Source organism: Salmo salar, chromosome ssa18 (assembly GCF_905237065.1).
Source record: "Salmo salar chromosome ssa18, Ssal_v3.1, whole genome shotgun sequence".
Taxonomy (NCBI): Eukaryota; Metazoa; Chordata; class Actinopteri; order Salmoniformes; family Salmonidae; genus Salmo; species Salmo salar.
This window is the reverse complement of record NC_059459.1, coordinates 7,406,180-7,431,973: the sequence shown is the minus strand read 5'-3', so window position 1 is coordinate 7,431,973 and position 25,794 is coordinate 7,406,180. Positions and strand designations below refer to the sequence as shown.

The 25,794-nt window shown below is 42.8% G+C and overlaps 2 protein-coding genes across 6 annotated transcripts; one reads left to right on the top strand and one right to left on the bottom strand.

Moving 5' to 3' along the window:
- csgalnact2 (chondroitin sulfate N-acetylgalactosaminyltransferase 2) lies at nt 1-12,393 on the top strand. 4 transcript variants are annotated; one of them, XM_014153972.2, is made up of 8 exons: nt 1-121; nt 2,348-3,067; nt 3,320-3,536; nt 3,629-3,730; nt 3,878-4,056; nt 8,204-8,298; nt 9,532-9,613; nt 9,725-12,393. In XM_014153972.2, the coding sequence occupies exons 2-8, from the start codon at nt 2,416-2,418 to the stop codon at nt 10,015-10,017; spliced, it is 1,620 nt and encodes a 539-aa protein (XP_014009447.2). In that variant the 5' UTR covers nt 1-121; nt 2,348-2,415; the 3' UTR covers nt 10,018-12,393.
- Nucleotides 12,394-12,597: 204 nt separating this feature from the next.
- sec23ip (SEC23 interacting protein) lies at nt 12,598-25,742 on the bottom strand. Of its 2 annotated transcripts, none has more exons than XM_014154264.2 (17): nt 25,399-25,742; nt 24,499-25,013; nt 23,713-23,923; nt 23,071-23,264; nt 22,718-22,807; nt 22,248-22,458; nt 21,849-21,990; nt 19,870-20,078; nt 18,782-18,882; nt 18,540-18,701; nt 16,554-16,649; nt 16,141-16,320; nt 15,132-15,287; nt 14,744-14,846; nt 13,856-14,044; nt 13,582-13,750; nt 12,598-13,170 (listed from the first exon to the last, which is right to left on the bottom strand). In XM_014154264.2, the coding sequence occupies exons 1-17, from the start codon at nt 25,529-25,531 to the stop codon at nt 13,089-13,091; spliced, it is 2,943 nt and encodes a 980-aa protein (XP_014009739.2). In that variant the 5' UTR covers nt 25,532-25,742; the 3' UTR covers nt 12,598-13,088. The 2 variants fall into 2 exon arrangements, with proteins under 2 accessions (XP_014009739.2, XP_014009740.2); XM_014154265.2 differs by having other exon boundaries at nt 18,540-18,698.
- Nucleotides 25,743-25,794: the final 52 nt, after the last annotated feature.

Here is a 25,794-nt window from a genome sequence, read left to right as displayed (position 1 = left end):
CTCTTTTGCGGAAGTACTCTTTTTTTTCTCGATCAGTCCACTTTGCTCCGTGGCGTTGTTTAGAATAATTATTTTTGATGCTACTGCTTTTTAGTCCTTACACGGAGAGCTGAATATCTTGGTAAGTATTTGCAAAAAATATACTGTTCAAAGCAAATATTTCTCGATATACAGCTAGCTAGCTACACAATCGTTCCAACCGGCTCATAGTAAGCGGTTGTTTACACGTATCTAACGTTAGGTGTTAGCTAGTTTTTCAGCTAGCCAACTCTGGTTCCCTTTGTAGCTTGTTTGCTACAGTAGTTACCCAGCCACAAGCTCATTAGTTCGGCTAATGTTGTTGTCGTTGTTGGCTAACGTTAGCTACCTTCCTAGATGTAGTAGTTCCATAAGCAGACAGGCATTGCTGGACATCCCTCAGATCGAGTCTTGAATAAAAATCACTTTGAGGGAAAGTGGTTCAGGTGAAAGTCTATTCTCATATACGTGTAGTACCAGTCAAAAGTTTGGACACCTACTCATTCCAGGGTTTTTCTTTATTTTTACTATTTTCTACATTGTAGAATAGTAGTGAAGACAAACTATGAAATAACACATATGGAATCATGTAGTAACCAAAAAGTGTTAAACACATCAAAATACATTTCAGATTCTTCAAAGCAGCAACCTTTTGCCTTGACAGCTTTGCACACTCTTGGCATTCTCTCAACCAGCTTCATGAGGTAGTCACCTGGAATGCCTTGTTAAAAGTTAATTTGTGTAATTTCGTCCCTTCTTAATGCGTTTGAGCCAATCAGTTGTTGTGACAAGTTAGGGGTGGTATTCAGAAGATAGCCCTATTTGGTAAAAGACCAAGTCCATATTATGAAAAGAACAGCTCAAATAAGCAAAGAGAAGCGACGGTCCATCGTTATTTTAAGAAATGAAGGTCAGTCAATACGGAACATTTCAAGAACTTTGAAGGTTTCTTCAAGTGCAGTCACAAAAACCATCAAGCGCTATGATGAAACTAGCTCTCACGAGGACCACCACAGGAAAGGAAGATGCTGTGTTACCTGTGCTGCAGAGGATAAGCTCATTAGAGTTACCAGCCTCAGATTGCAGCCCAAATAAATGCCTCAGAGTTCAAGTAACAGACATCTCAACATCATCTGTTCAGAGGAGACTGTGTGAATCAGGCCTTCATGGTCAAGTTGCTGCAAAGAAACCACAACTTAAGGACACCAATGAGAAGAAGAGACTTGCTTGGGCCAAGAAACATGAGCAATGGACATTAGACCGGTGAAAATCTTCCCTTTGATGATGATATTTTTGGTTCCAACTGCTGTGTCTTTTTGAGATGCAGAGTAGGTGAACGGATGATCTCCAGATGTGTGGTTCCCACCGTGAAGCATGGAGGAGGTGTGCGGGTGCTTTGCTGGTGACACTGTGATTTATTTAGAATATGATTTGTTTTTCAACAGGGCAATGACCCAAACCACACCTCTAGGGTGTGTAAGGACTATTTGACGAAGGAGAGTGATGGAGTGCTGCATCAGATGACCTGGCCTCCACAATCACCCGACCTCAACCCAATTGAGATGGTTTGGGATGAGTTGGACCGCAGAGTGAAGGAAAAAGCAGCCAACAAGTGCTCAGCATATGTGGCAACTCCTTCAAAACTGCTGGAAAAGCATTCCTCATGAAGCTGGTTGAGAGAATGCCAAGAGTGTGCATAGCAGTCATCAAGGCAATGGTGGCTACTTTGAAGAACCTCAAATATAAAATAGATTTTGATTTGTTTAACACTCTTTTGGTTACTATATGATTTCTTATGTGTTATTTCATAGTTTTGATGTCGTCACTATATTTTTCTACAATGTAGAAAATATGAAATATAAAGAAAAACCCTTGAATGAGTAGGTGTCTAAACTTTTGACTGGTACTGTACGTAAAACATGAAATTCAAGTTCCTCTTGAAGTCATTGCTACGTCTAGGTATGTTTATTGCACCAGCATTTTCTTTCTTGCATCATTTGTTGACACCATCTGAATATGACATGAATGAACAATGATTGCTGAATGAGTGCTTTTTCATCGAAAGGTTCTAAATAATGTATACACTGATGGAAGAAATCCAAATGGATTCCACTGACAATGTAACACCTGCAAGATAAGTCACATTGCAATCATCAAACAAGATGCACCAGAGGTGTTCATGACTTTATCTGAATAATGTGACATGAATGAACAAAGTAGCTTTTTATAGCAGCACTCGGAACAAACGTCCACCTTGTTAATCTAACTTGTTAATTAGAGTGGACTTTTTAACATTCCTAGAATATGCATTGGACCTAATTCTGTCCAGCTTGAGGTAGATTTACCTGACGGGAAAGGGAATGCAGAGTCGTCGCCCATAGACCGGATGCGAGCGTGATGCCCAGGCGAAGCTTTCCGCTGCAGGGACGGATGCGCTGGCTGTTCCTGGGGCTCGTCCTGCTGCTGGTCCTCTTCCTTTTTGCTTACTTGCTGGAGTGCACTCCCCCAGCTGACGTCAGCCTGGTCCTGCCTGGCTTGGGAGGGGAGTCCTATGGGAAGGAGTACTACCAGGCCCTGCTGCAAGAGCAAGAGGAGCACCACCTCAGCCGTGCCGCCAGCCTCAAGAGGCAGATCGCCCAGCTCAAGCAGGAGCTCCAGCAGATGAGTGAGAAGCTCAAGGTCCTGCAGGACAGGAAGGAAGGCGTCGGGGTCCAGGGACTGGCTGAGACCAAGGACCAGGTGCCTGGGGATCTCCTCGAGTTCCTCCACTCCCAGATCGACAAAGCCGAGGTGAACACGGGTGCACGGCTGCCCAGCGAGTACGCCCTGGTCCCCTTCGAGAGCTTCAACTCCGGTAAGGTGTATCAGCTGGAGATGGGGCTGACCAGGCACCCAGAGGAGAAGCCTATGCGGAAGGACCGCAGGGACGAGCTGGTGGAGGTCATTGAGGCGGCCCTGGACGTCATAAACAACCCAGACGAGGAGGATGGCCAGGAGGATGATGTGCCCATGCAGAGGCAGGCGTACACAGAGAGCCACTTTACTGAGGGTAAGAGAGTTATACAGGGGTAATGTATAACAGTGGTTCTCAACCTGATCCTGATGATAAGTTGACCGCTTGCATGTGCTAGTGCTGCCAAATATCTGGAAGGGCTGAGGGCCAGCATGGGAACCCCTAATGCAGATCACTATCTGCTTGTTTCATGGATGCAAAAAAATGATGTAATCTTGCCTTTTAAAGTTGAACAATATTTGTTCCTTATGTTTGACAAAACTCTGATGTTTACCCTTATGTGGGCAGGGCTTTACAGAACGGAACGGGACAAAGGCACACTCTACGAGCTCTTCTTTGCAAAAGAGGACTCCGGCAATTTCCACCACGTTACTCTTTTCCGTCCATTCGGTCCTTTAATGAAAGTCAGGAGCACATCCGTAGAAACGTCCGGAGTCGTCATTAATATCATTGTGCCATTGGCGGGCAGAACAGAGGCATTCTCACAGTTCCTACACAACTTCAGGTCAGTGGTGGTGAGTCATGTGAAAATGGCAATATGCAACCTATACCTACTATTTTGTAAAGATTGTGTAATTTTTGTTTTTGTGATTGCAGGGAAGTTTGCATAAAACATGATAGGGGAGTGCATCTTACGGTGGTCTACTTTGGACAAGAGGGCTTACGAGAGGTGAAGTCTTATTTGGAAAAAATGTCCAGGTTTGTTTTCTTTTAACATGAATGAAAGGATTTACGATGTGCTTTTGATAGGATTTTACTGCGGGACATCTGTCACTTGTCTATATGTTTCTAGTCTAGACGTTTCGTGCTCAAACAGATAACTGAAATTACATTGTTGGTTTGTAGGGAGGAGAGTTTTTCCAACTACACCCTTATCCCAGTGGACGAGGAGTTTTCCAGGGGCAGGGGTCTGGACATCGGAGCCCGCGCCTGGAAGAAGGGTGACGTATTGATGTTCTTCTGTGATGTGGATATCTACTTCACACTGGACTATCTCAACACCTGCCTCCTTCACACCGCTCCAAGTAGGTGCCTTCTATCAAAACATTGTAGCCTACACCAACACGCATCGTTCCCCGATTTTAAACGTTTGAGATATGACTGCATCGGCCGCGGACCCCGAAACGGATCCAAATTTTGCAAACATCGGTCAGAAAATCGATTGAAATGGTACGAATCGTTGTTTTTTTTTTTGTTGTTGCTCATATTACTTTCTACCTTCTGAAAATACCTCATCTTTTGTGACAACTGATGCGCCCTCTCCTTCAGTGTCGAACTAAGCATGTAATTGTGTTGACAGTCAAGTCATTTTGCGTGCCGAACTACCTCGGGAATATCAGTAGCCTAGTCAAACTGCGCATTGTGCCCAGCTTCGTGTGCTGACCAGCGTGAGGTAGGCGGCCTGTTCCTGATCTGTAATGGCACCTTCAGTGTTCAAATGCTAAAATGACTTGCGCGACAACCTATGTAATTTGCAAGGTTATTGTTATCTATACACTGTTGAAAATGTGTTTTGCCGGAATAAAAGTAAACTACTGGAGACGCAACTTTTATCTGACTACCTGCTGAACGGGCCTTAACAATATATTTTATTTATATTGTTCAGGTTCACCATCAGCGTGTGTGTGTGGTCGTTTTTAGATATATAGGGTAAAGTGCGAGGCGCGCACTGCATGGCCAAATTGGGAGGAGAGAAGAAGCTCACTAAACTTCCAAACAGTCAAAACCATTCGATTTTCAGATGGGGATGAAATCCAAATTTTGCTATATATTCATTGACTGTGTCATAGCTAATTTGTAAACGATAAATATTGATCCATTACTAGCTCAAACACTTAATCTGCAAAAATGACATGTTAATTAGTGAGTGATGGTGATTTCAGAACCCAAAAAAACATATGCTACATTGCCGCCGCCCCCCCCCCAATCTGATAATGGAAGTGGGGTGGTAGATGCCTAGTCTCCCTTATGGCTCAGGTCAGGTGCCTACATAGTACATACACCATAGACCATTTATCATTTACACACACACGCAGAAGTCAGCTCAGACAGATCCAGCTCAGAGGCCCAGGTCATGATCTCCATCGGCAGCAAATTTTAACTTAGAATGGAAAATGAATGTGTTTATGCAACAAATGGTAGTGCGTGGAATCGTATCGAACCAAATCGTTTCTTTCTCGAATCAAATCAAAACGCACTGAATCGTTTCATACTAAAACTTATTGTTCCTGTATCGGAGCCCATGTATCTACAGTGCATTCAAAATATTCAGACCCATTGACTTTTTCCACATTTCGTTAAGTTGTAACTTAAAAGTTTATCAGCCTTCTCCTAAAATTGATGTTTTTTCCTCAATCTACACACAATACCCCATAATGACAAAGCAAATTTATAAAATAAAGTATTCAAACCCTTTACTTTGTTGAAGCACCTTTGGCAGCGATTACAGCCGCGAGTCTTCTTGGGTATAATACTACAAGCTTGGCACACCTGTATTTGGGGAGTTTCTCCCATTCTTCTCTGCAGATCCTCTCAAGCAGGTGATCTGGTTCAAGTCGGGGCTCTGGCTGGGCCACTCAAGGACATTCAGAGACTTGTCCCGAAGCTACTCCTACATTGGCTTGGCTGTGTGCTTAGCATCATAGCTGTGTTGGAAGGTGAACCTTGGCCCAGTCTGAGGTCCTGAGTGCTCTGGAGCAGGTTTTCATCAAGGATCTCTCTGTATTTGCTCCTTTCATCTTTCCGTCTATCCTGAAAAGTCTCCCAGTCCCTGCCGCTGAAAAACATCCCTTGCTGCCACCACCATGCTTCACCGTAGGTATGGTGCAAGGTTTCCTCCAGATGTGTTGCTTGGCATTCAGGCCAAAGAGTTCAATCTTGGGTTCATCAGAGCAGAGAATCTTGTTTGTCATGGTCTGAGAGTCCTTCAGGTGCCTTTTGGCAAACTCCAAGTGGGCTGGGTTTGTGCCTTTTACTTAGGAGTGGCTTCCGTCTGGCCACTCTACCACAAAGGCCTGATTGGTGGAGTGCTGCAAAGATGGTTGTCCTTCTGGAAGGTTCTCCCATCTCCACAGAGGAGCTCTGTCAGAGTGACCAGCGGGTTCTTGGTCACCTCCCTGACCAAGGCCCTTCTCCCCCAATTGCTCAGTTTGGCCGGGCGGCCAGCTCTAGGTAGAGTCTTGGTGGTTCCAAACTTCTTCCATTTAAGAATGGAGGCCACTGTGTTCTTGCAGTGCTTCAATGCTGCAGATGTTTTATTTAAATTAATACATTTTCTAAACATTCAAAAAACTGTTTTCACTTTGTCATTGAGGTATTGTATGTAGATTGATGAGGACAAAATATATGAATACATTTTAGAATAATGCTGTAACGTAAAAGAATTTGCAAGAAGGGGTCTGAATACTTTCCGAATGCACTGTAGATACAGTTGAAGTCAAGTGTACATACACTTAGGTTGGAGTCATTAAAACTCCACAAATTTCTTGTTAACAAACTATAGTTTTGGCAAGTTGGTTAGGACATCTACTTTGTGCATGACACAAGTAATTTTTCCAACAATTGTTTACAGACAGATGATTTCACTTATAATTCACTATATTACAATTCCAGTGGGTCAGAAGTTTACATACACTAAGTTGACTGTGCCTTTAAACAGCTTAGAAAATTCCAGAAAATGATGTTATGGGTTTAGAAGCGTCTGATAGGCTAATTAACATAATTTGAGTCAATTGGAGGTGTACCTGTGGATGTATTTCAAGGCCTACCTTCAACTCAGTGCCCCTTCGCTTGAAGTCTGGTTCTTCCATAAGTCTGGTTCTTCCTTAGGAGCAATTTCCAAACGCCTGAAGGTACCACGTTCATCTGTACAAACAATAGTACGCAAGTATAAACACCATGGGACCACGGAGCCGTCATACCGCTCAGAAAGGAGACGCGTTCTGTCTCCTAGAGATGAACGTACTTTGGTGTGAAAAGTGCAAATCAATCCCAGCAAAGGACCTTGTCAAGATGCTGGAGGAAACAGATACAAAAGTATCTATATCCACAGTAAAACGAGTCCTATATCGACATAACCTGAAAGGCCGCTCAGCAAGGAAGAAGCCACTGCTCCAAAACCACCATAAAAACGCCAGACTATGGTTTGCAACTGCACATAGGGACAAAGATTGTAATTTGGGGAGAAAAGTCCTCTGGTCGGATGAAACAAAAATAGAACTGTTTGGCCATAATGACCATCGTTATGTTTGGAGGAAAAAGGGGATGCTTGCAAGCTGAAGAACACCATCCCAACTGTGAAGCACGGGGGTGGTAGCATCATGTTGTGGGGGTGCTTTGCTGCAGGAGGGACTGGTGCACTTCACAAAATAGATGGCATCATGAGGGAGGAAAATTATGTGGATATATTGAAGCAACATCTCAAGACAGTCAGGAAGTTAAAGCTTGGTCGCAAATGTGTCTTCCAAATGGACAATGACCCCAAGCATACTTCCAAAGTTGTGGCAAAATGGCTTAAGGACAACAAAGTCAAGGTATTGGCGTGACCATCACAAAGCCCTGACCTCAATCCTATAGGAAATTTGTGGGCAGAACTGAAAAGTGTGTGCGAGCAAGGAGGCTTACAAACCTGACTCAATTACACCAGCTCTGTCAGGAGGAATGGGTCAAAATTCACCCAACTTATTGTGGGAAGCTTGTGGAAGGCTACCCAAAACATTTGACCCAAGTTAAACAATTTAAAGGCAATGCTACCAAATACTAATTGAGTGTATGTAAACTTCTGACCCACTGGGAATGAAATAAAAGCTCAAATCATTCTCTCTACTATTATTCTGACATTTCACATTCTTAAAATAAAGGTGTGATCCTAACTGACCTAAGACATGGCATTTTTACTAGGATTAAATGTCAGGAATTGTGAAAACCGAGTTTAAATGTATTTGGCTAGGGTGTATGTAAACTTCCGACTTCAACTGTACGTATCGAATAATCTTGAAAGAGAACGATGCACATCCCTACTGTTTCCAATCCTTCAAATTCTTTGGGGTTTTTCATGAGTACTTAATGCGGGCAGTGTGTGACTTGTCTTTTTTATAAATGTGTACTATTGGCATTTTGCATGTAATTTGTACCAAAATATATTTCAACCTCCATCTTGTTTTCTTTTTGTAGACAAGAGAGTATTTTATCCAGTGGTTTTCAGTTTGTATAATCCTGCCATAGTCTATGGAAATCTGGAGCTGGCTCCTCCCATTGAAAGTCAACTTGTAAGTATCTGTAAAAATGGATGACAAAACATATATACACTACATGACCAAAAGTATGCTCGTTGAACATCTCATTCCAAAATCATGGGCATTAATATGGAGTTTGTCTCCCCCTTGGTTGCTATAAGTCTCCAATGTTCTGGGAAGGCTTTCCAAATTGCTGCAGGGACAGCCACGAGCATTAGTGAGGTTGGGCACTGTGTTGGGCGATTAGGCCTGGCAGTTGGTGTTCCAATTCATCCCAAAGGTGTTCGATGGGGTTGAGGTCAGGGCTCTGTGCAGGCCAGTCAAGTTCTTCCACACCGATCGACAAACCATTAATGTGTGGGCCTCACTTTGTGCACGGTGGCATTGTCATGCTGAAACAGTAAAGGGTCTTCCCAAACTGTTACCATGTCATTGTCAAGATTTCCCTTCACTGGAACTAAAGGGCCTAGCCCGAACCATGAAAAACAGCCCCAGACCATTATTCCTCCTTCACCAAAGTTTACAGTTGACACTATGCATTCGGGGAGGTAGCGTTCTCCTGGCATCCACCAAACCCAGATTAATCTGTCGGACTGCCAGATGGAGAAACGTGATTCGTCACTCCAGAGAACGCGTTTCCACTACTCAAGTCTAATGGCGGTGAGGTTTAGACCACTCCAGCCAACACTTTGCAACGCGCATGGTGATCGTAGGCTTGTGTGTGGCTGCTGAGCCATGGAAACCCATTTCATGAAGCTCCCGACAAACAGTTCTTGTGCTGACGTTGCTTCCAGAGACCGTTTGGAACTCGGTAGTGAATTTTGCAACTGAGGACGGACTATTTTTACGTGCTTCAGCACTTGGCGGCCCCGTTCTCTTAGCTTGTGTGGCCAACCACTTCGCAGCTGAGCCGTTTTTGCTCCTAGACGTTTCCACTTCACAATAGAAGCACTTACAGGGAGGGGGCAGCTCTAGCAGTGCATACATTTTACGAACTGACTTGTTGAAATGGTATCCTATGACGGTGCCACGTTGAAAGTCACTGAGCTCTTCAGTAAAGCCATTCTACTGCCAATGTTTGGCTATGGAGATTGCATGTCTGTGTGCTCGATTTTATACACCTGTCAGCAACGGGTGTGGCAGAAATAGCCGATTCCACTAATTTTAAGGGGTGTCAACATACTTTTGTGTATATGTAGTGTATTTAACTCTAACTCAATGTTTACATTAGTCAACTTGCCAATGTCAAGTGTTCTTTCCGTATAGATTCACAAGAAAGATGCTGGATTCTGGAGAGATTTTGGCTTTGGAATGACATGTCAGTATCGCTCGGACTTCCTTAATATAGGTAAGCCGTGTTAACCGACACATTGCTACGGTGTTGTGTGCTTTCTATGTATTTTTACTGTGACAATTCTATAAGCAAGAGATCTCACTACCCCTCAATTATATTTTCTAGGAGGTTTTGACCTGGAGGTGAAAGGTTGGGGTGTGGAAGATGTCCACTTGTACAGGAAGTACCTGCGGAGCGACCTGATCGTGACGCGTACGCCAGTATCTGGCCTCTTCCACCTGTGGCACGAGAAGCAGTGTGCAGACGAGCTGACTCCAGAACAGTATCGCATGTGCATCCAGTCCAAAGCCATGAATGAGGCGTCCCACTCCCACCTGGGCATGCTGGTGTTCCGTGAGGAGATCGAGAATCACCTCCGCAAGCAGGCCTATAAGACCCAGGGCAAAACTGAAGACTGAATTGTGCCTTTTTCGCTAGGCGGCCATCTTAGGTACTCTCTGCATCAGACCTCCTCGCTTTGTTTTTTTGTTTTTTACAAATGCAAGAACTGAGGTACACTCATGTTGTTACGAACATGATTAAAATGCACTATACAGAAGACCCGTTTACACAAAATCCTGTTACATTTCACAGATTAGCTAGACACGTATGGGAATGTACAAAAATGTACGTTAGTAAATGTGAAGTGTCAACTTAAACATTTCAAAAGACTGAGAATGACATCACCTGTGTCAATACAGAAAGACTGATGGAACATCTTTGAAGTTGGGGAAATTTGCATGACCCATCACGTTAAGGCAATGTTCTTGCCTGTGAGATCAAGCAATCAATGGACAGTGTTCTTTTAAAAAAATGTATCCCTATAACTCTACTGCCATATTTATGTCAAGATTGATTTAAAGTTGTACAGCGATTTTTAAAAAAGGGGGCTTTGTTGAAAGGGAAAATAAGTCAGGGGGAGTGTTTATCAGCATCAAATGATTTATTCTATCGGTTTTAATTAGTTTATTTGGGAAATGTACCAACATGTACAGATCAGACTGGATTGTGACTGAAGAATCATCACATTATTAAACTTGCCTTTCATTAAATTGAACCTTGCAGCCACTCAATGATGTGGTCAATCTTAAATGGAATAATGTCTAAATGTGCCGGAGAGGAGGACATTAAAGATACTATCCCTCCTGAGGCCATTGATAGTTATGAGACTTGGGGCTCTTCAATCTGTATCACTGAAGCGTTACAGATTGCGAGATAGGAAAGGTAATTGCCGTATGCAGCATTTACAGTGAATGCAGTCTCCTCTAACACTGGAACATTGCCTTTTAAATTTAAATCAGGTTGTAATGCCGCACTTCCACAATAAGGTTTGAATAAGCCCAAACAAATTGCGCGATAGAAATGTAAAGGGTGCTGACATATGCAGTGTTAGTCTCCGCTAACAAGGGGGAACTTGCATTTACAGTTCAATCACGCTGTAACGTTGAACTTCTGTGATACAGACTTGGTCGAAGATAAAGGTTAAAAGTAATAACGTGCAGAAGCGTTCCAAATAATAAAATTCACTGGAGCGAAAATGACTTGAGTGTTAAACGGAACCCAAACTGGCTGCGCGCGTGCACCATCGTGCATACATTTATTTTGTCCCCCTACACCAAACGCGATCACGACACGTAGGTTAAAATATGAAAACAAACACTGAACCAATTACATTAATGCTTTTCGACCTGTCCCCAAATTAAAAATGTATGGCAATTTAGCTCGCTGTTGCTAGCTAATTTGTCCTGGGATATTAAGATTGAGTTATTTTACCTGAAATGCACAAGGTCCTCTACTCCAACCATTAATCCACACATAAAACCGAATCGTTTCTTGTCATCTCTCCCCCTTCCAGGCTTTTTCATCTTTGAACTTATATGGTGATTGGCATCTAAACTTTCATAGTATTACTACACCGACCGGCAACACAGTTCGTCTTTCAATCACCCACGTGGGTTATAACCAATGAGGAGATGGCACGTGGGTACCTGCTTCTATAAACCAATGAGGAGATGGGAGAGGAAGGACTTTCAGCATGATCTGAGTCAGAAATAGAAAGGACTCCTATTTTAGCCCTTTGCAACACGTGTGAGCAGTGTGGGTGCAATTATTGGATAACAGATTTCTACATTTATTTTGCGATGCTCGCGCACGGTCTGGTCAGCATGGTAGTAAAGAAAGTTCGCCATCAAAGTGGAAAATAAACACAATCGTAGTGAATTTCAGATAACTACCCAGCAAACACAGGAACTGTTTAATTTCATTCTATAAATGTTTTCAGATCTACAGCCGTTACTTGATGTCACATTTTCAATGCTAATCCTGTAGAATCAGCAACCGTGCTGGGCCAATGAATGTGTTTATTTTCTAACTGCCACATAGAATTATTACATTGTCTTAATCCATTTTTTTTCGACCTAGGGTATGGATTGATTAGAGCCCTGAATGTCGGCAGGTACCGTTAAAAAAAAGTTTCATTTTTATTGATAAAACATTACTTGGAACTACCCATTGAAGTGTAAAAAATGTGATGGTAATTTAGATTTACATAAAGTCCAAAGTTGTATTATGTTAAAGAGCAAGCAAAGCATGTTTGCGATTTATTGTGATTAAGTAACAGGGTTGCGTTCAGTATGACAGAATGGTGTGCAATGTTGAATTCAACGAAACGGTATTGTATTGAATGACCAGTTGAAAAACTATCAAGGTGGCCCACCTTTTTGTATCAAACTTGAGCCATGACTGCCTTGTTAAATGCTTATTTTCTCATTAAACATTGCTCTCCTCCCTCTGTATACAATAGGTTTCCAGTCTTTTGGTTCTTGAATGCCTCAGAGCTCAATCTTTTCCTGAACACAACTGAAAAACAAGTATTGGTCCTCTTCTCTATTTAAGCAAACTAGGAACACACAAAAAAAGCAGAAAGTAAATGCGGCAGTCTTACCTGTGCAACAATTCAACATAAAAAGCACCAAAGACTGAAAATAAGAGTCACAATGTGAAAGTAAATGGTTTATTTTACGGCTATTGTTAAACATAAGACATTTGAAGTAAATATTTAAATTAGCAGTTTCTGTGATTTCTCTTGTAAATGTTTAATTTCATTTTGTTCAGCAAACCTCACCATTTCTATAATTTAGGCTGTAAAAATTTAATTTCAAACAAGTAAAGTGGTCTTGGAATCCACTAATTTGATCTATTTTCTTAATTTAAGACAAAGGGCATATTACAAGCATATTCATCCTCATACAATAGACTATGAGAATAGAAAATCAATACTAACAAAGAACCATATACAATATCAAATCAAAAAGCATTGACATGGACAAACCTGATGGAGTATGATGGTTTCAGAAAGGTTTATTTTTCATTCCAACCAATCCATTAACCTGGTGGAACCGGCCTGATCACTGCATTCACCATTCCATTTCACTTACGTGGAATGAACGCAGCAACCAGGGTGGTTCCACCAGGTTACCAACCCATTGCATTAATGTAAAATCTGTTCTGGGTTTATCCCCATGGTCTTGTAGATCTCTTTCAGGAGTAGTAGGGCTGTATCTTCAGACTCCCTGTGGGGGGGGGGAAAAAAAAGGAACAACTAAATCAATATCTGCAGACGGAATTATTTTTCAAAAACAGAATACCTCAACTCAAAATAGATCAGCTGTGTAGAGAAGACAAACGTAATCCAGGTCTTAGTCTCGGGTTCAAAACTCAAGCAGTAGACACAAAATCGGAGGTAAAGCTCTTGAGAATAATATGACATCATTTGATGAAAATGTTATGGCTAAATGTTAATCAATCAGCAGCTATAAACAACCACACACAAGTATGACATGTGGAGTACCCAAGGGGCAGAATGAGATGATTGGCCACCCAGCCATGAAATCTATTCAACAGTGCACGTTGATCAACATTTCCTGTTCCACCTTAATATATAAAAAAAGGGCCCGAGTAAGCAGCAGAGCTGATTTTCATACCAGTAGCACAGGTGACTCTGCAGGGCGAAGAGGTACTCGTTGAAGCTCTCGATGGGCTTCTCCTGTAGGACGTAGTCAATGCGGTTCCCCCCGTTCAGCATTCCTATTTTCACCTGGGGCTCTTCTTCTCTCAGCAGCTCAGGACTCTCCACTATCCTGTGTTCTGCGGCTAACCAATGTTTTGACGTTTAAATAAAGTTGGTTTTTAAAGCCCTATCCCAATAAACCGAAAGAGCAATATTTCATGACTTACTTAAATCACTCTTATACTCACCATCACTGTGTGCATGCTTCTCCTCCTCCTCCTTGATTTGATTGGCCACCATGGCGAGCTCGGCTGCCAGCTGGGCGTTGGAGGTGTGAGCACGGGCGAAGTCGTTGAGGGTCTGCCAGGCACTCTTCAGGGAGCTGATGAAACCGTGCTTCAGGTCTGAACCCATGCGGGACAGACTCTCCTTCAGCTCTGCCACACACACAAAACAATCCATGATTGTAAACTTCACTGACATAAATTAAACATACTACACTTTGCAATCCTGGTCTTCCAGGACTGCTCTTTGTGTTCTGTTGGTGAGGTTTCACTCTGCCAAGATCTGAGTCATTGTATTTGATTTACTTCTTGTAATTAACCAGTGTTTGCACTAGGATTTTTTCCCAGCAGTGGTGGCAAGGGGTATGGTGGTAGGTGCCAGGCGCAACGGTTTGTGTCAAGAACTGCAACGCTGCTGGGTGTTTCTAGCTCAACAGTTTCCTGTGTGTATCAAGAATGGTCCACCACCCTAAGGACATCCAGCCACGTTGACACAACTGTGGGAAGCATTGGAGTCAACATGGGCCAGCATCCCTGTGGAGTCCATTCCCCAACGAATTGAGGCTGTTCTGAGGGCAAACTGGGTGGGTGCAACCCAATATTAGGAAATGGTTGTTCATGTTTTGTACACTCAGTGATATATATAATTAAAACATTCTCTCCCCCCCCAGCGGTGGCAAGAATAAATATAGGGGAAACACTGTTCCTCGGAGACCAGGGTCTGATTAGTCATTTTCAAAGACAAAATGGGAAGAGACAGTGATGACAATGGTAGGGTTCACCTGGCGATGGTAATAAATAGAACACAAATCTGAAGATAAAATAGCCAGTGGCGAATCTATAGTTCCATACCGAGATGCAGCCTCTTCCTCCCTTTGTGATGTGGAATCAGAACAGGTTTCAAGTCCAGGTCTGGCAGGATCATGGGCTCAATCCTGTAAGCAACTGGGTCCAGCTAAAACAAGCAGTTCCAACAAGCAGTTCGAGCAAACAGATATTTTAACATTTTATTACACCCTTCCATATCAATTCATGTATTTGCTACTCTGATCTACTTTAATTAAAACACATTGGCATTAACCATGTCACAGTTCAATTAAATGTATTTATAAAGTCCTTTTTACATAAAGTTCTCACAATGTGCTTTATAGCTGACAGTGGCAATCCTGTCACATTCGGTATGTCATCTGCATGCACACCCATACTCCGCTCAGAACACTTGTGAGGAAGATTGGCTAACCGGATGGTAAATGTTGAAGAATCCCTTGCAGGTGGGTAGCTGGTAGTTTTCCTCAATCTTCTCCAGGCCTCGCACTGTGAGGAACATCCCTATGGGAGATCCCAGGGCAAAGAAATTCACCGGTTCAAAGTCCAGAGTGTGGTACACCACCGACACCTATGGGGCAGAACATCAACACCAGACAGTGCTTTTATATGTGCCCTGATGAAAATGTATGCTTATGCATTGACATTACAGAAAGGCTGTAGGCTAACGTCATTACTCCACGCTAACGTCATGTTGTAAGGTCGGGATTCAATCAGATCAGTGGGACTCCCGCGCTAGCTGACAAATGATTAGCTTTTCATTACTTTTGTTTCGGCGTGTCGGATGTGTAACTTGATCTCCACTTATAAGAAGCATTTAAACATTATCTCACATTACTTTTAGAGTAACATTTAGTTTTCAACAGCGGATATTTGTATAAATTTGCTGTCTGTCTCTCCTACATTTGCTTTGATCTCCAGCTGACCCATAGTAATGAACGTCAGGAGGAGACAGCGTTTCTCAGCCAGTCGAATCATGAATCAGCTGGCATCATTTTTATGGATATATACAAAGATGTAAATTGAAAAAAGGTGAAACAAAGTGCAGCTAGTTTGCAGTCTTTCCAGCTTCAGTTTGAAGTGATTGTGTTAGCGGTGTTGTTGGCTAGCTCCTCTGAACAACAGTGTCCTAACGAGAGAGCACATTGTCTATGCCAGGTGAAATCATGCCTCATTAGCTCATTGTTATGGATGTATCCAAATAAATGTCACTAGAAAACAACTTTCCAGTATTCAAACAGCTGTAACACGGCTGCGACTCGGTGCATCCAACTGAAATGTCTGCGATCGGTAACACCAGGGGTCGCTTGAGGATTTGACAGCTCTAAACGCAGTTACACCTTCGACACCGCCTAAACAAAAGCAACGAAGAGTTACGCGGGTTACGCTGATCTGATTGAATCCTGGCAGAGGTTTAGGTTTACCTGTCCAGTGCCAACTTTGAAGTAGTTGTAATCCACATGGACGGACGAGTAAGTCCCGCCAACAGGAAGCTTCGTGGTGCCGGGCCCTGGAAGGGACTCACTTAATTGGGCGGGGACGACCTCTTGACTGGCCACCTTCACTTCTGCTGCCTTCTTATCTCGTGCTGCCTGACTTGTTGCCTGACGAAAGGAGTCCCGAAGATAGAAGGTACACGAACACAGAAGATTATGTTCAGTTGACACAGTTTTAGCCATCACTGGGTTGTGTTCAGTACGGCACACTGTAGTGAAACATTTTGGAATAGATCAAATGTTGTATTCTAAGTTCAGGTTGTACCAGCCCATTTCAAAACATTTTCTTCCTGTTGAACACAACACTGGTGACTGAGAGACAAAGACGATTAAATGCTCACCTGCTTAATTGCTCTTTCTTTGACAAATTTAGCAATTTTCTTCCTTGGCCCCAATGGAATTCCCATCTCTTTCAGGTCCTCAACTGTGCACATAAGCTAACAAAATATAGAAAAGAGGAAATTAATCAATCAGACGTAATTTCACAGTGGGATTTGGACCATAGATTGTAATCACCAATTCTAGGAAATGGCCTAGGGAGGCATTGTAATACAATTGAATCATTTACTTTCCGTTTCTGGGAAATTTCACTCAAAAGTCAGTTATTTTCAGGCCTCAAATGTGTTTTTTTTTTTACCCAAGGACATTTGTTTTGTAGATCCATATAGCTATATCCTTATAGACACAATCCAAAATAAATGTTAAAGATGAGCACTGTAATATTATCTTTTACATTCATTTCAGATATGAATCATTTAGGCATTAAGCTGGATCTGCACAACCAATGCTGTGGCATGTGGACTCACCTTGACTTTTGAGGTCTTAAAACATCTGACATACGTTATTTTGGAGTGTAATGTCTCTTTAATAGTGTCATAAGCAATGTTCCCTAATTTTTTTCATCACTAAGCAAATTTCAGGCCTGCTGAGCGCAAACTTGAAAGTTGTGCAAATTCTGGTGTGCGTTTACTGTGAACATGAAGGCTGCACCCGCTTTAAGTTAATTTTAACAGTGGTCAAGTAGGCTACTGTGGCTATTTGATCATAATGCAGGCCTACCAGAGTCGCCTACCATAAACTATGGAGAAAATGCATTTCATAACATTTTAACAGTTTAGCTGTTCTATCATTCAGCCTACAGTAGCAGCCAATGTGTGGTGTTCAATGTGAGCCTACATTCCACGAGACTTGAAGAAAAAAAAACATGCAGGGCTTGACATTAACCTGTTTATCCACTTGTCCTTCAGACAAGGTGGTGACTGAAAATGTAGTGTTGTTTGATGCAAGAAACCACTTTACTAAATGCATTATTCCCATAACATTATTACAGAGAATCAGACAAATTATGCTACCCTCTGCCTATTGGCTGCTAAGCTTATTCAAGCCTGTCTCAAAATACAACACTGCCCGTTTAAGACAAAAAAAAAAGCTCTTTACCTGACCTGCTTTTCAAAGATGTACATGTTTTGTGCTCTTGTAGGAAGCAATCACTCCCCAATTGCTGACTACAAATGATCTATAACTGGGCTAATAACTCACTAACTAGGAAAGGATATGAACAAATGTGCACGTCGCTACATGTAGCTCTCGCTTTGATCTCAAAACAAGTGCAACTACTCACGACTGCTCATGCTGTAAAAACAGTCCAGTTCAAAGTGAATGGCACAGATCCATATGTGGCAATGGTCTATTTGCATATAGCCCTACTGCAGCTGATTGGTTATTGCGCACCAGTCTGTGTAGAGTATGGGTCTGAGTTGTGTCTGTCAATGCAATATAATCCTACTCCGAGGCGTTCTGCCTACAATCTCTTGCATAGTTAGTTTCGCATACTAAGTCTAGCATCGTTAGTTTTGTTTCAGTATGTTGCATTGAAAGTGGCTAATATTGCATTGATTCGGTCCCAATTGCCACAGTAAAGGGAAACGTTGATAGTGTCAACTAACGGGTAAAACTCTAGGAAGTCGGGTAGGGGCGGCAGGTAGCCTAGTGGTTAGAGCGTTGGACCAGTAACCGAAAGGTTGCTGGATCGAATCCCCGAGCTGACAAGGTAAAAATCTGTCGTTCTGCCCCTGAGCAAGGCGCCGAAGACGTTGATGGCGATTTAAGGCAGCCCCCTGCACCTCTCTGATTCAGAGGATTAAATGAGGAACTGACTGTTGTACAACTCCTCCTTTCCTTTCCCCTGAAGTTCAATCTCGTGCTTCTCTGTGCTCGCTGATATTTCTTCTGTGAAGCAGCTTAATGGGAACATAGGTCATAAGAATTTAAAGTAAATATCAATAACTACAGTATATGGGTTCATGACAAGCAGGGAGTGTTCTTACAAAAGATTCAAGGTCAATCTTCTCCTGTTCTAAAGTGCTCTGGTACTCAGACAGGCCCAGATGTTCCAGCGATGCAGAAAGATCGGCAAACTCCTCCCCTTCCTCCTTAGGCTCCTCCCCTACAGCAGCAGGTGGGGTAGCAGCAGCGGGGTGAGCCACCTGCTTTAAGGAGAAGAGTTACACTCTCTGGTGTCACCGAAATAATGAAATAAACAATGTTTGGATAGCTATGGACCAATTACCTGTTTGTTGCCTGCAGGGTGGCCCCCATTTGCAGTTGACATGGTTTGCAAAGGTGAGACATTCTTCTGGTTTGACAGCAAGTCAAAAAGTATGAGGGAACCTGCAAACACACAGAGAGCCAGGTTTGTCCATATCTTTCTCACATGACTTAGCTAAAAGTATGAACACTTTGGGCTGGTTTCCTGGACCCAGATTAAGCCTAGCCCTGGACTAAAAAGCACTTACAATAGAGATTCTCAATTGAACAAAGTTTTTCTTTTAAGCCAGCACTAAGATTTCATCTACCGTAATTTCCGGACTATTAAGCGCACCTGAATATAAGCCACACCCACTGAATTAAAAAATCTATATTATTTTGAACATAAATAAGCCGCACATGTCTATAAGCCGCAGGTGCCTACCGGTACATTGAAACAAATGAACTTTACACAGGCTTTAACGAAACACGGCTTGTAACGAAAATAAATAGGCTTTAACGAAACACGGCTTGTAACAAAAATAAATAGGCTTTAACGAAACACGGCTTGTAACAAAAATAAATAGGCTTTAACGAAACACGGCTTGTAACAAAAAATAAAAAATGAGCAGTAAGCTTTAGTTGTCTTTTTGCACTGAGTCAATTCCTCGCGCTGCTGTTTCCAACGTCTTATCATCGACTCATTAAGACCAAGCTCCCGTGCAGCAGCTCTATTTCCTTTTCCAACAGCCAGATCAATCGCCTTCAACTTGAAAGCTGCATCATATGCATTTCTCCATGATGAGGGTGACAAAATGCCTACCGTAGTCAGAATGATGGGAAGTTTGAGAGCGCTCGATTTAATCTAAACAGTAAACAAAAAAGTTGTTTGACCTTAACCCGTTCGGCAATTTCATTGGTCTAATGAAAGCTTCATGCCGCCAAAAAACCGAGCACATCACAGAAAGTGTTTTTTTGGAGAAAAAAAAATTGAAAGCAGGAAAAATCCATATATTAGCCGCGTCATTGTTTAAGCCGCGAGGTTCAAAGCCTGGGAAAAAAGTTGCGGCTTATAGTCCGGAATGTACGGTAGGTCCAGAAAAGTGGCCCTTGGTGTCTGGCTGTTTGTACCTAAACTGTGTCCGGATACCGAGACGCCTCCTGTGAAGTCTGGATTCCGCTGCATGAACAGGGCATAGATCCTGTTCATCTCCAGGGCAACTGTGTCCATGATGGTCTGGCAGTAGGTGGGACTGTTGTAGAACAGCACGTCTAAGAGGGTCTCGTTAGTGAAGTGACGCAGACGACCCGTGCTGGGCAGGGTGATCTTCTTTATCCTCCTAAAACAACAGTAGGAAAAGGTTTGAGTCAGAGTGGGAGAAATTGGCTGTGTCTGATTTACAAGCGCTCAAATCCTTGCTTCCTCCATCCTTCTTTCCTCAATTCCTCTCGAAGCGTATTGGAGGACAGGATCTGAGGTCCATCCTACGGGCGGGAGCATTAGCAAGGATTTGACAGATAGTAATGTTCACAGACACAGCCATTGTGTGGTTACATTTGTAAAAGCTTGCCGCTCACGTCAGCACAGATTTTTCGTGATACAATATAATTTCCCGATCCCACAAAGAACAGGACGCATTCCCAAGTGTATGAACGTCCTTAAAATTCCATTATGGTTCACTTCCACCTGAGACTTACCCCACACCGGTTTGTTGCCAATGTTTACAGTACATTCGGAAAGTATTCAGACTCCTTCCCCTTTTCAATATTTTGTTACAGCCTTATTCTAAAATGGAATAAATATCCTCATAAATCTACACACAATACCCCAAAATGACAAAGCGAAAACAGGTTTTTATACATTTTTGCAAATGAATAAAGACACTGAAATACCTTACTTACATTAGTATTCAGACCTTTGTCTGCAGCATTGCACCATTAAAAATGTCTGCAGCATTGAAGGTCCCCAACAACATAGTGGCCGCCATCATTCTTAAATGGAAAAAGTTTGGTACCAACAAGACTCTTCCTAGAGCTGGCCGCCCGGCCAAACTGAGCAATCGGGGGAGAAGGGCCATGATCAGGGAGGTGACCAAGAACCCAATGGATCACTCTGACAGAGCTCCAGAGTTCCTCTGTGGAGATGGGAGAACCTTCCAGAAGGACAACCATCTCTGCAGCACTCCAGCAATCAGGCCTTTATGGTAGAGTGGCCAGACGAAAGCCACTCCTTAGTAAAAGGCACATGACAGCCTGCTAAAGGACTCTCAGACCATGGCAAACAAGATTCTCTGGTCTGATGAAACCAAGATTGAACTTGAATGCCAAGCGTCACATCTGGAAGAAACCTGGCACCATCCCTACGGTGAAGCATCGTGGTGGCAGCATCATGTTGTGGGGATGTTTTTCAGCAGCAGGGACTGGGAGACTAGTCAGGATCGAGGTAAAGATGAACAAAGCAAAGTACAGAGAGATCCTTGATAAAAACCTTCTCCAGAGTGCTTAATCAATTTTAGAATAAGGCTGTAAAGTAACAAAATGTAGAACAAGTCAAGGGATCTGAATACTTTTGAAATGCACTGTATGTTAATATATAGTGAGGGAAAAAAGTATTTCATCCCCTGCTGATTTTGCAGAGGGGTCAAATACTTATTTCCCTCATTAAAATGCAAATCAATTTTTAACATTTTTGACATGCGTTTTTCTGGATTTTTTTGTTGTTATTCTGTCTCTCACTGTTCAAATAAACCTACTATTAAAATTATAGACTGATCATTTCTTTGTCAGTGGGCAAATGTACAAAGTCAGCAGGGGATCAAATACTTTTTCCCCCTCACTGTGAGCTCCAGTGTTATTATTCGGGAATTGCTTTTCCATCAGGAGTGTGACACTAAAGACTTGGGGGGAGCAGAATGTGAGAAGGTGTTAAGCGTGGAAGTTGTTAACCCATGTTCACAGTTAGCCATTATGTTAATGCAAGCAGAAAAGTACCAGTGGCCTGGCCTTGGCTCCCAAGTCAGAGCAGGTCCACTGGGCCATGGCCCAGTGAGACACCGGAGCCGGGCCATGGAAGTGGAAACAAAAGTCTGAGCCTTTTTTTGTCTCCTCACCTGTCCACCCCTGTGGCGTCCCCATGCAGGGCCGTGTGCCACTGAACAGGAAGGAACTCCACTCGACTGATGACACGCTCGTCCTGCGCCTTCTTAAAATGACTCTGCAGCAGCTTCAGGGAAACACTCCGGAAGTCATCCACTGTGAACACAAGCAACACACATTTCTAATACTCTATCTGGGTTAGTATGGAGCAGTAAATGGATATTCAACAGAGTTACATTCAATACACTTTAGGGGCATTTGCTTGGCATAGTAAGAAACACCATGACAGGCAGAACATACCACAACCTATACCATTCATGGCATAAACAAACACATCCAATATATGATATGAATATAGAGCTGGGCAATAACGGAGACTTAATGAGCCATGTGGAGCGAAAGATCACACATACCACACTCCACCATGCTCCTAAACCTCAGGTCACAGACTGGACCGATGCCATGCACCATGAACACCAGGTGATCCACCTGAGGGAGCTCCCCATCGGGAACTTCATCATGGTCATCATCAATGCCCCTCTTGACCACCCTGGGTCTGGTCTGTCCATCCTGGGTTGTACCCCACTCGTCCGGCATGGCGGATGGCTGGAATTGCACTATCACCTGTAAAAAGACAAAAAGAACCTCTTCACAAACTAGAAATACAGTCGCGTCTGGGTCGGCAAAACAACAAAGTCCACTCAAAACCATGATATGTTATTTTTCGTTACGGTCTTGTTCAGTGTTCACGATTGGTAACTACCTGGTGCTTGTTTTGATGAATTTCAAAGAAACAAACAAGTTATTCACAAGTTATTACTATTTCATGTTTTAGTAAACACCTGGTAATTATGCATTGTAAAATGAAGTCACACAAACATACCTTTGGATTGTGCATGACAATGGTTTCCCCTGATGGGAACTCCAGTCGACGGTGCCATTGGTTGGTTGACACAGCTTTCTTATATTCTCCCTACGTAAAGACAGCCAATCAAACAATGCTCAGATATAATAATATTAATCTCTCAGTCCACTCTCAGGGCTACCCCATTGTCCAGCTGTATTCTAATCTGGGTAACAGTGAACCCTGGGTCTTGTTCATTAGGGCACACCGTAGTAAAATATAGTTAAACATTTTGCAATGGAAATCGAACACACGACATTTTCTTTAATTGCGTGCCCTAATGAACACGACCCTGGTCCTGTTTATTTTTTTCTCCCATTGATGGGACCAACCTCTAGCTTCTCGCTGAACTCCTCTGAGTAGGGGATGAAGCGGCTGTCTGTGTCTCCCTTGTAGAACCAGGTGCAGCGCCGCACCTCTGTAGGTTCCTCCTCCCAGAATACAGCTGTACGTATACGGTCATAGAGCTGCACGTCATAGCGCCCTCCTTCTGTGCACACAATCACATTCTCAGGGTCTGGTTGCACTGGACGAGAATGAAAAAAAATATCATATTAGATTCGATATTCCTTTATTGTCTGCTTCTCAGATATTTGCTTTACGTACAAGAAAATGCATTGCGATAGGAAAAGACAACAAAAAGATAGGCTAAACAAACACACAAATGAATGAAAAACAAAACAAAAATGACAGACTTTTGTGAGATGATTATGTATCTGTGAGTGTGCATGAATTAGGGTGGAGTTTACTAGGGCGCGCAACGAATAATGTTTCAAAACATTTTGCAATGTTTGGTGCCTAATGAACACGCCACATATTTCAAAATGGCTCTGTTTAAACAAACATGTTTTACAAATATCTAGGCCTACATAAAGAAGAGAGCTATGCAAAGTCAACTTGGATACCTAGAATATAAAATGGCTCTGATGATACTTTTTTTTTTTATATAGTAGAAATCACATCATTCATCTCACCTGAATTGTAGATCTCCTCCAGTTGAATGGAGTCCAGGATACTAAAGGGAAGCCAGACGCTCTTGGACTCCACTTGTTTGCAGAAGAACCAGTGAGGCTGGACAGCCTCATACACGTTATATTGCATCATTTGATTGGCTGGGACCAGTGCTCCAGCAGTGGTGGAGTGTTGGGTCATAGGGGGTGGCCCCTGAATCTGTGTGGGAGGGGGCTGAAGAGAGAGTTAAAGGAAAAGTTAGCGGTTTTTTTTTTTACAAACAAATCTCTATTTTTGATGTAAATGGCATGTTATAGAAGAGTCCAGACACTTTCTTTGCAATTTCATTCATTTTGAGAAACTTACCCCAACCAGCGATTCACTTCGCAACAAAATGGAATATAACGTTGTGCATAAAGTACGGAAAAAAACAATTTCGTGTGCAGAACATCTAAAGACCTGCATCACTTTACTGAGAGCTTTTCAGTTTCTAAAAGGACGTATTTGGGTGTTTTTGGAGCATTTGTTTGTTTTTTCAGAGCCCCCGTACTGCACAACGGAGATGAGGAAGCAAATCACTGGTTGGGGCAAGATTTCTCAAAAAACAAGTCAAATCGCAAACAAAGTGTCTGGCGCCATCTACAACAATCCATACAAAATGTTGATTTGGTTGTAAAAAAGCTAAATTCTCCTATAAGACATTTAGAGACATTTATATTAGCCTGATTGCCAGTAGTTTAAGTCATCTTAAAATAAGAGGTTCACACCATTCACTACTAAGCAATAAACGGAGTGGAGTTGTTGTTTACCTTTGTGTATGTGGAGGGTGCCGATTGGAATGTTGGCGCTTGAGAGCCCATAGTGTAGGGATTTTGCTGCATCGGTGGGCTGGATAGTGACTGGACCTCTGGAGCTGGCATATAGGGTTTGGCTCTGCTGCTGAGGGGTGTGTGACGGTATGGATTATAACTCTGATCGGGGGCTTGTGGAGGGGGTGGGGTCACTGTGTTAGGGGGAGGAGTGTATCTTCCCATGGGGTTCTGGTAAACAACACTGCCAAATGGCTGTGGCACAGCAGGGTTGGTTAGTGGGACAGGGGGTGTTGGGGCCATGCTGGCAACAATGGGGACAGAGGTTGGTCCAGATGCCACGGGGGCTACTGATAGTGATGCTGGGGGTGGACATGCCGGCTGATGTCCAATGGAGGCAAATGGGTCACTGCTGTTCACGGGACTGGAGAAGTAGCTGAATGTGGACGGTGCTTGGGTATTTCCAGAGGTCTGGCCAAGAAAGCTGTCTTCTTCTCCGACATCTGCAGAATCATCTAGGAAAAATAACAGAAATATTGAGCAACTGAGTTACATTTGAACTTGTCAACAGTCTAACTGTGAGCAATGTCAAGAATACAATGTTAATCCACCCTTTTGAGAACCTCAACTCTGATTTACTTAAGACAAATCAGATGAAACAAGGGTTATGTTGATATGAGTTTTGTTGACCTGACACTGCAGTAGCAAATATTATTATATTTATTTACTAAGCTCCCACAGAAACATCCTGATATCTATTAAATTGCAGGGATTTATAACTATTCAAATGTAAAATGGGCTTGTTGGCAGCTAACTAGCTAGCAGCTAGCTAACGTCGTTAGATAGCTAGCTGTCATGTTTGTCATGGGTGCCCTGCTGTGGCCCTCGCCATTATCTTACCTCCTGATAACACCGCCGGACCACTGGCCTGACTGACAGGTATGAAAGGTAGGTTGAAATTGAACTCTGGTGCCGCAGAAAACAGTAAATTTGCGCTGGAATTTGGCACAGTATTGGTTTTCCTATCAGCCATTGTCACCACCAAATTACACGTAGCCAAGCTTATTTTACAGCCAGAGCAGCATAACTTCACAAACCGGATCTCAGACGTGGTTCTCAGTGATGGCGTTTGGATAAATTCACTGATCTGTAATGCAAGTCATAAGGTCAAGTATTCCTTGTTGAGTAAGTGCTGATTGTAATCAGCTCAATGAGTCTCCGCAAGTTCTTTGCAGTCTTGATGGACCGGTTACGAAATTAAATATGAGTAAGATTCAGTGCTGCCATCTACTGCCG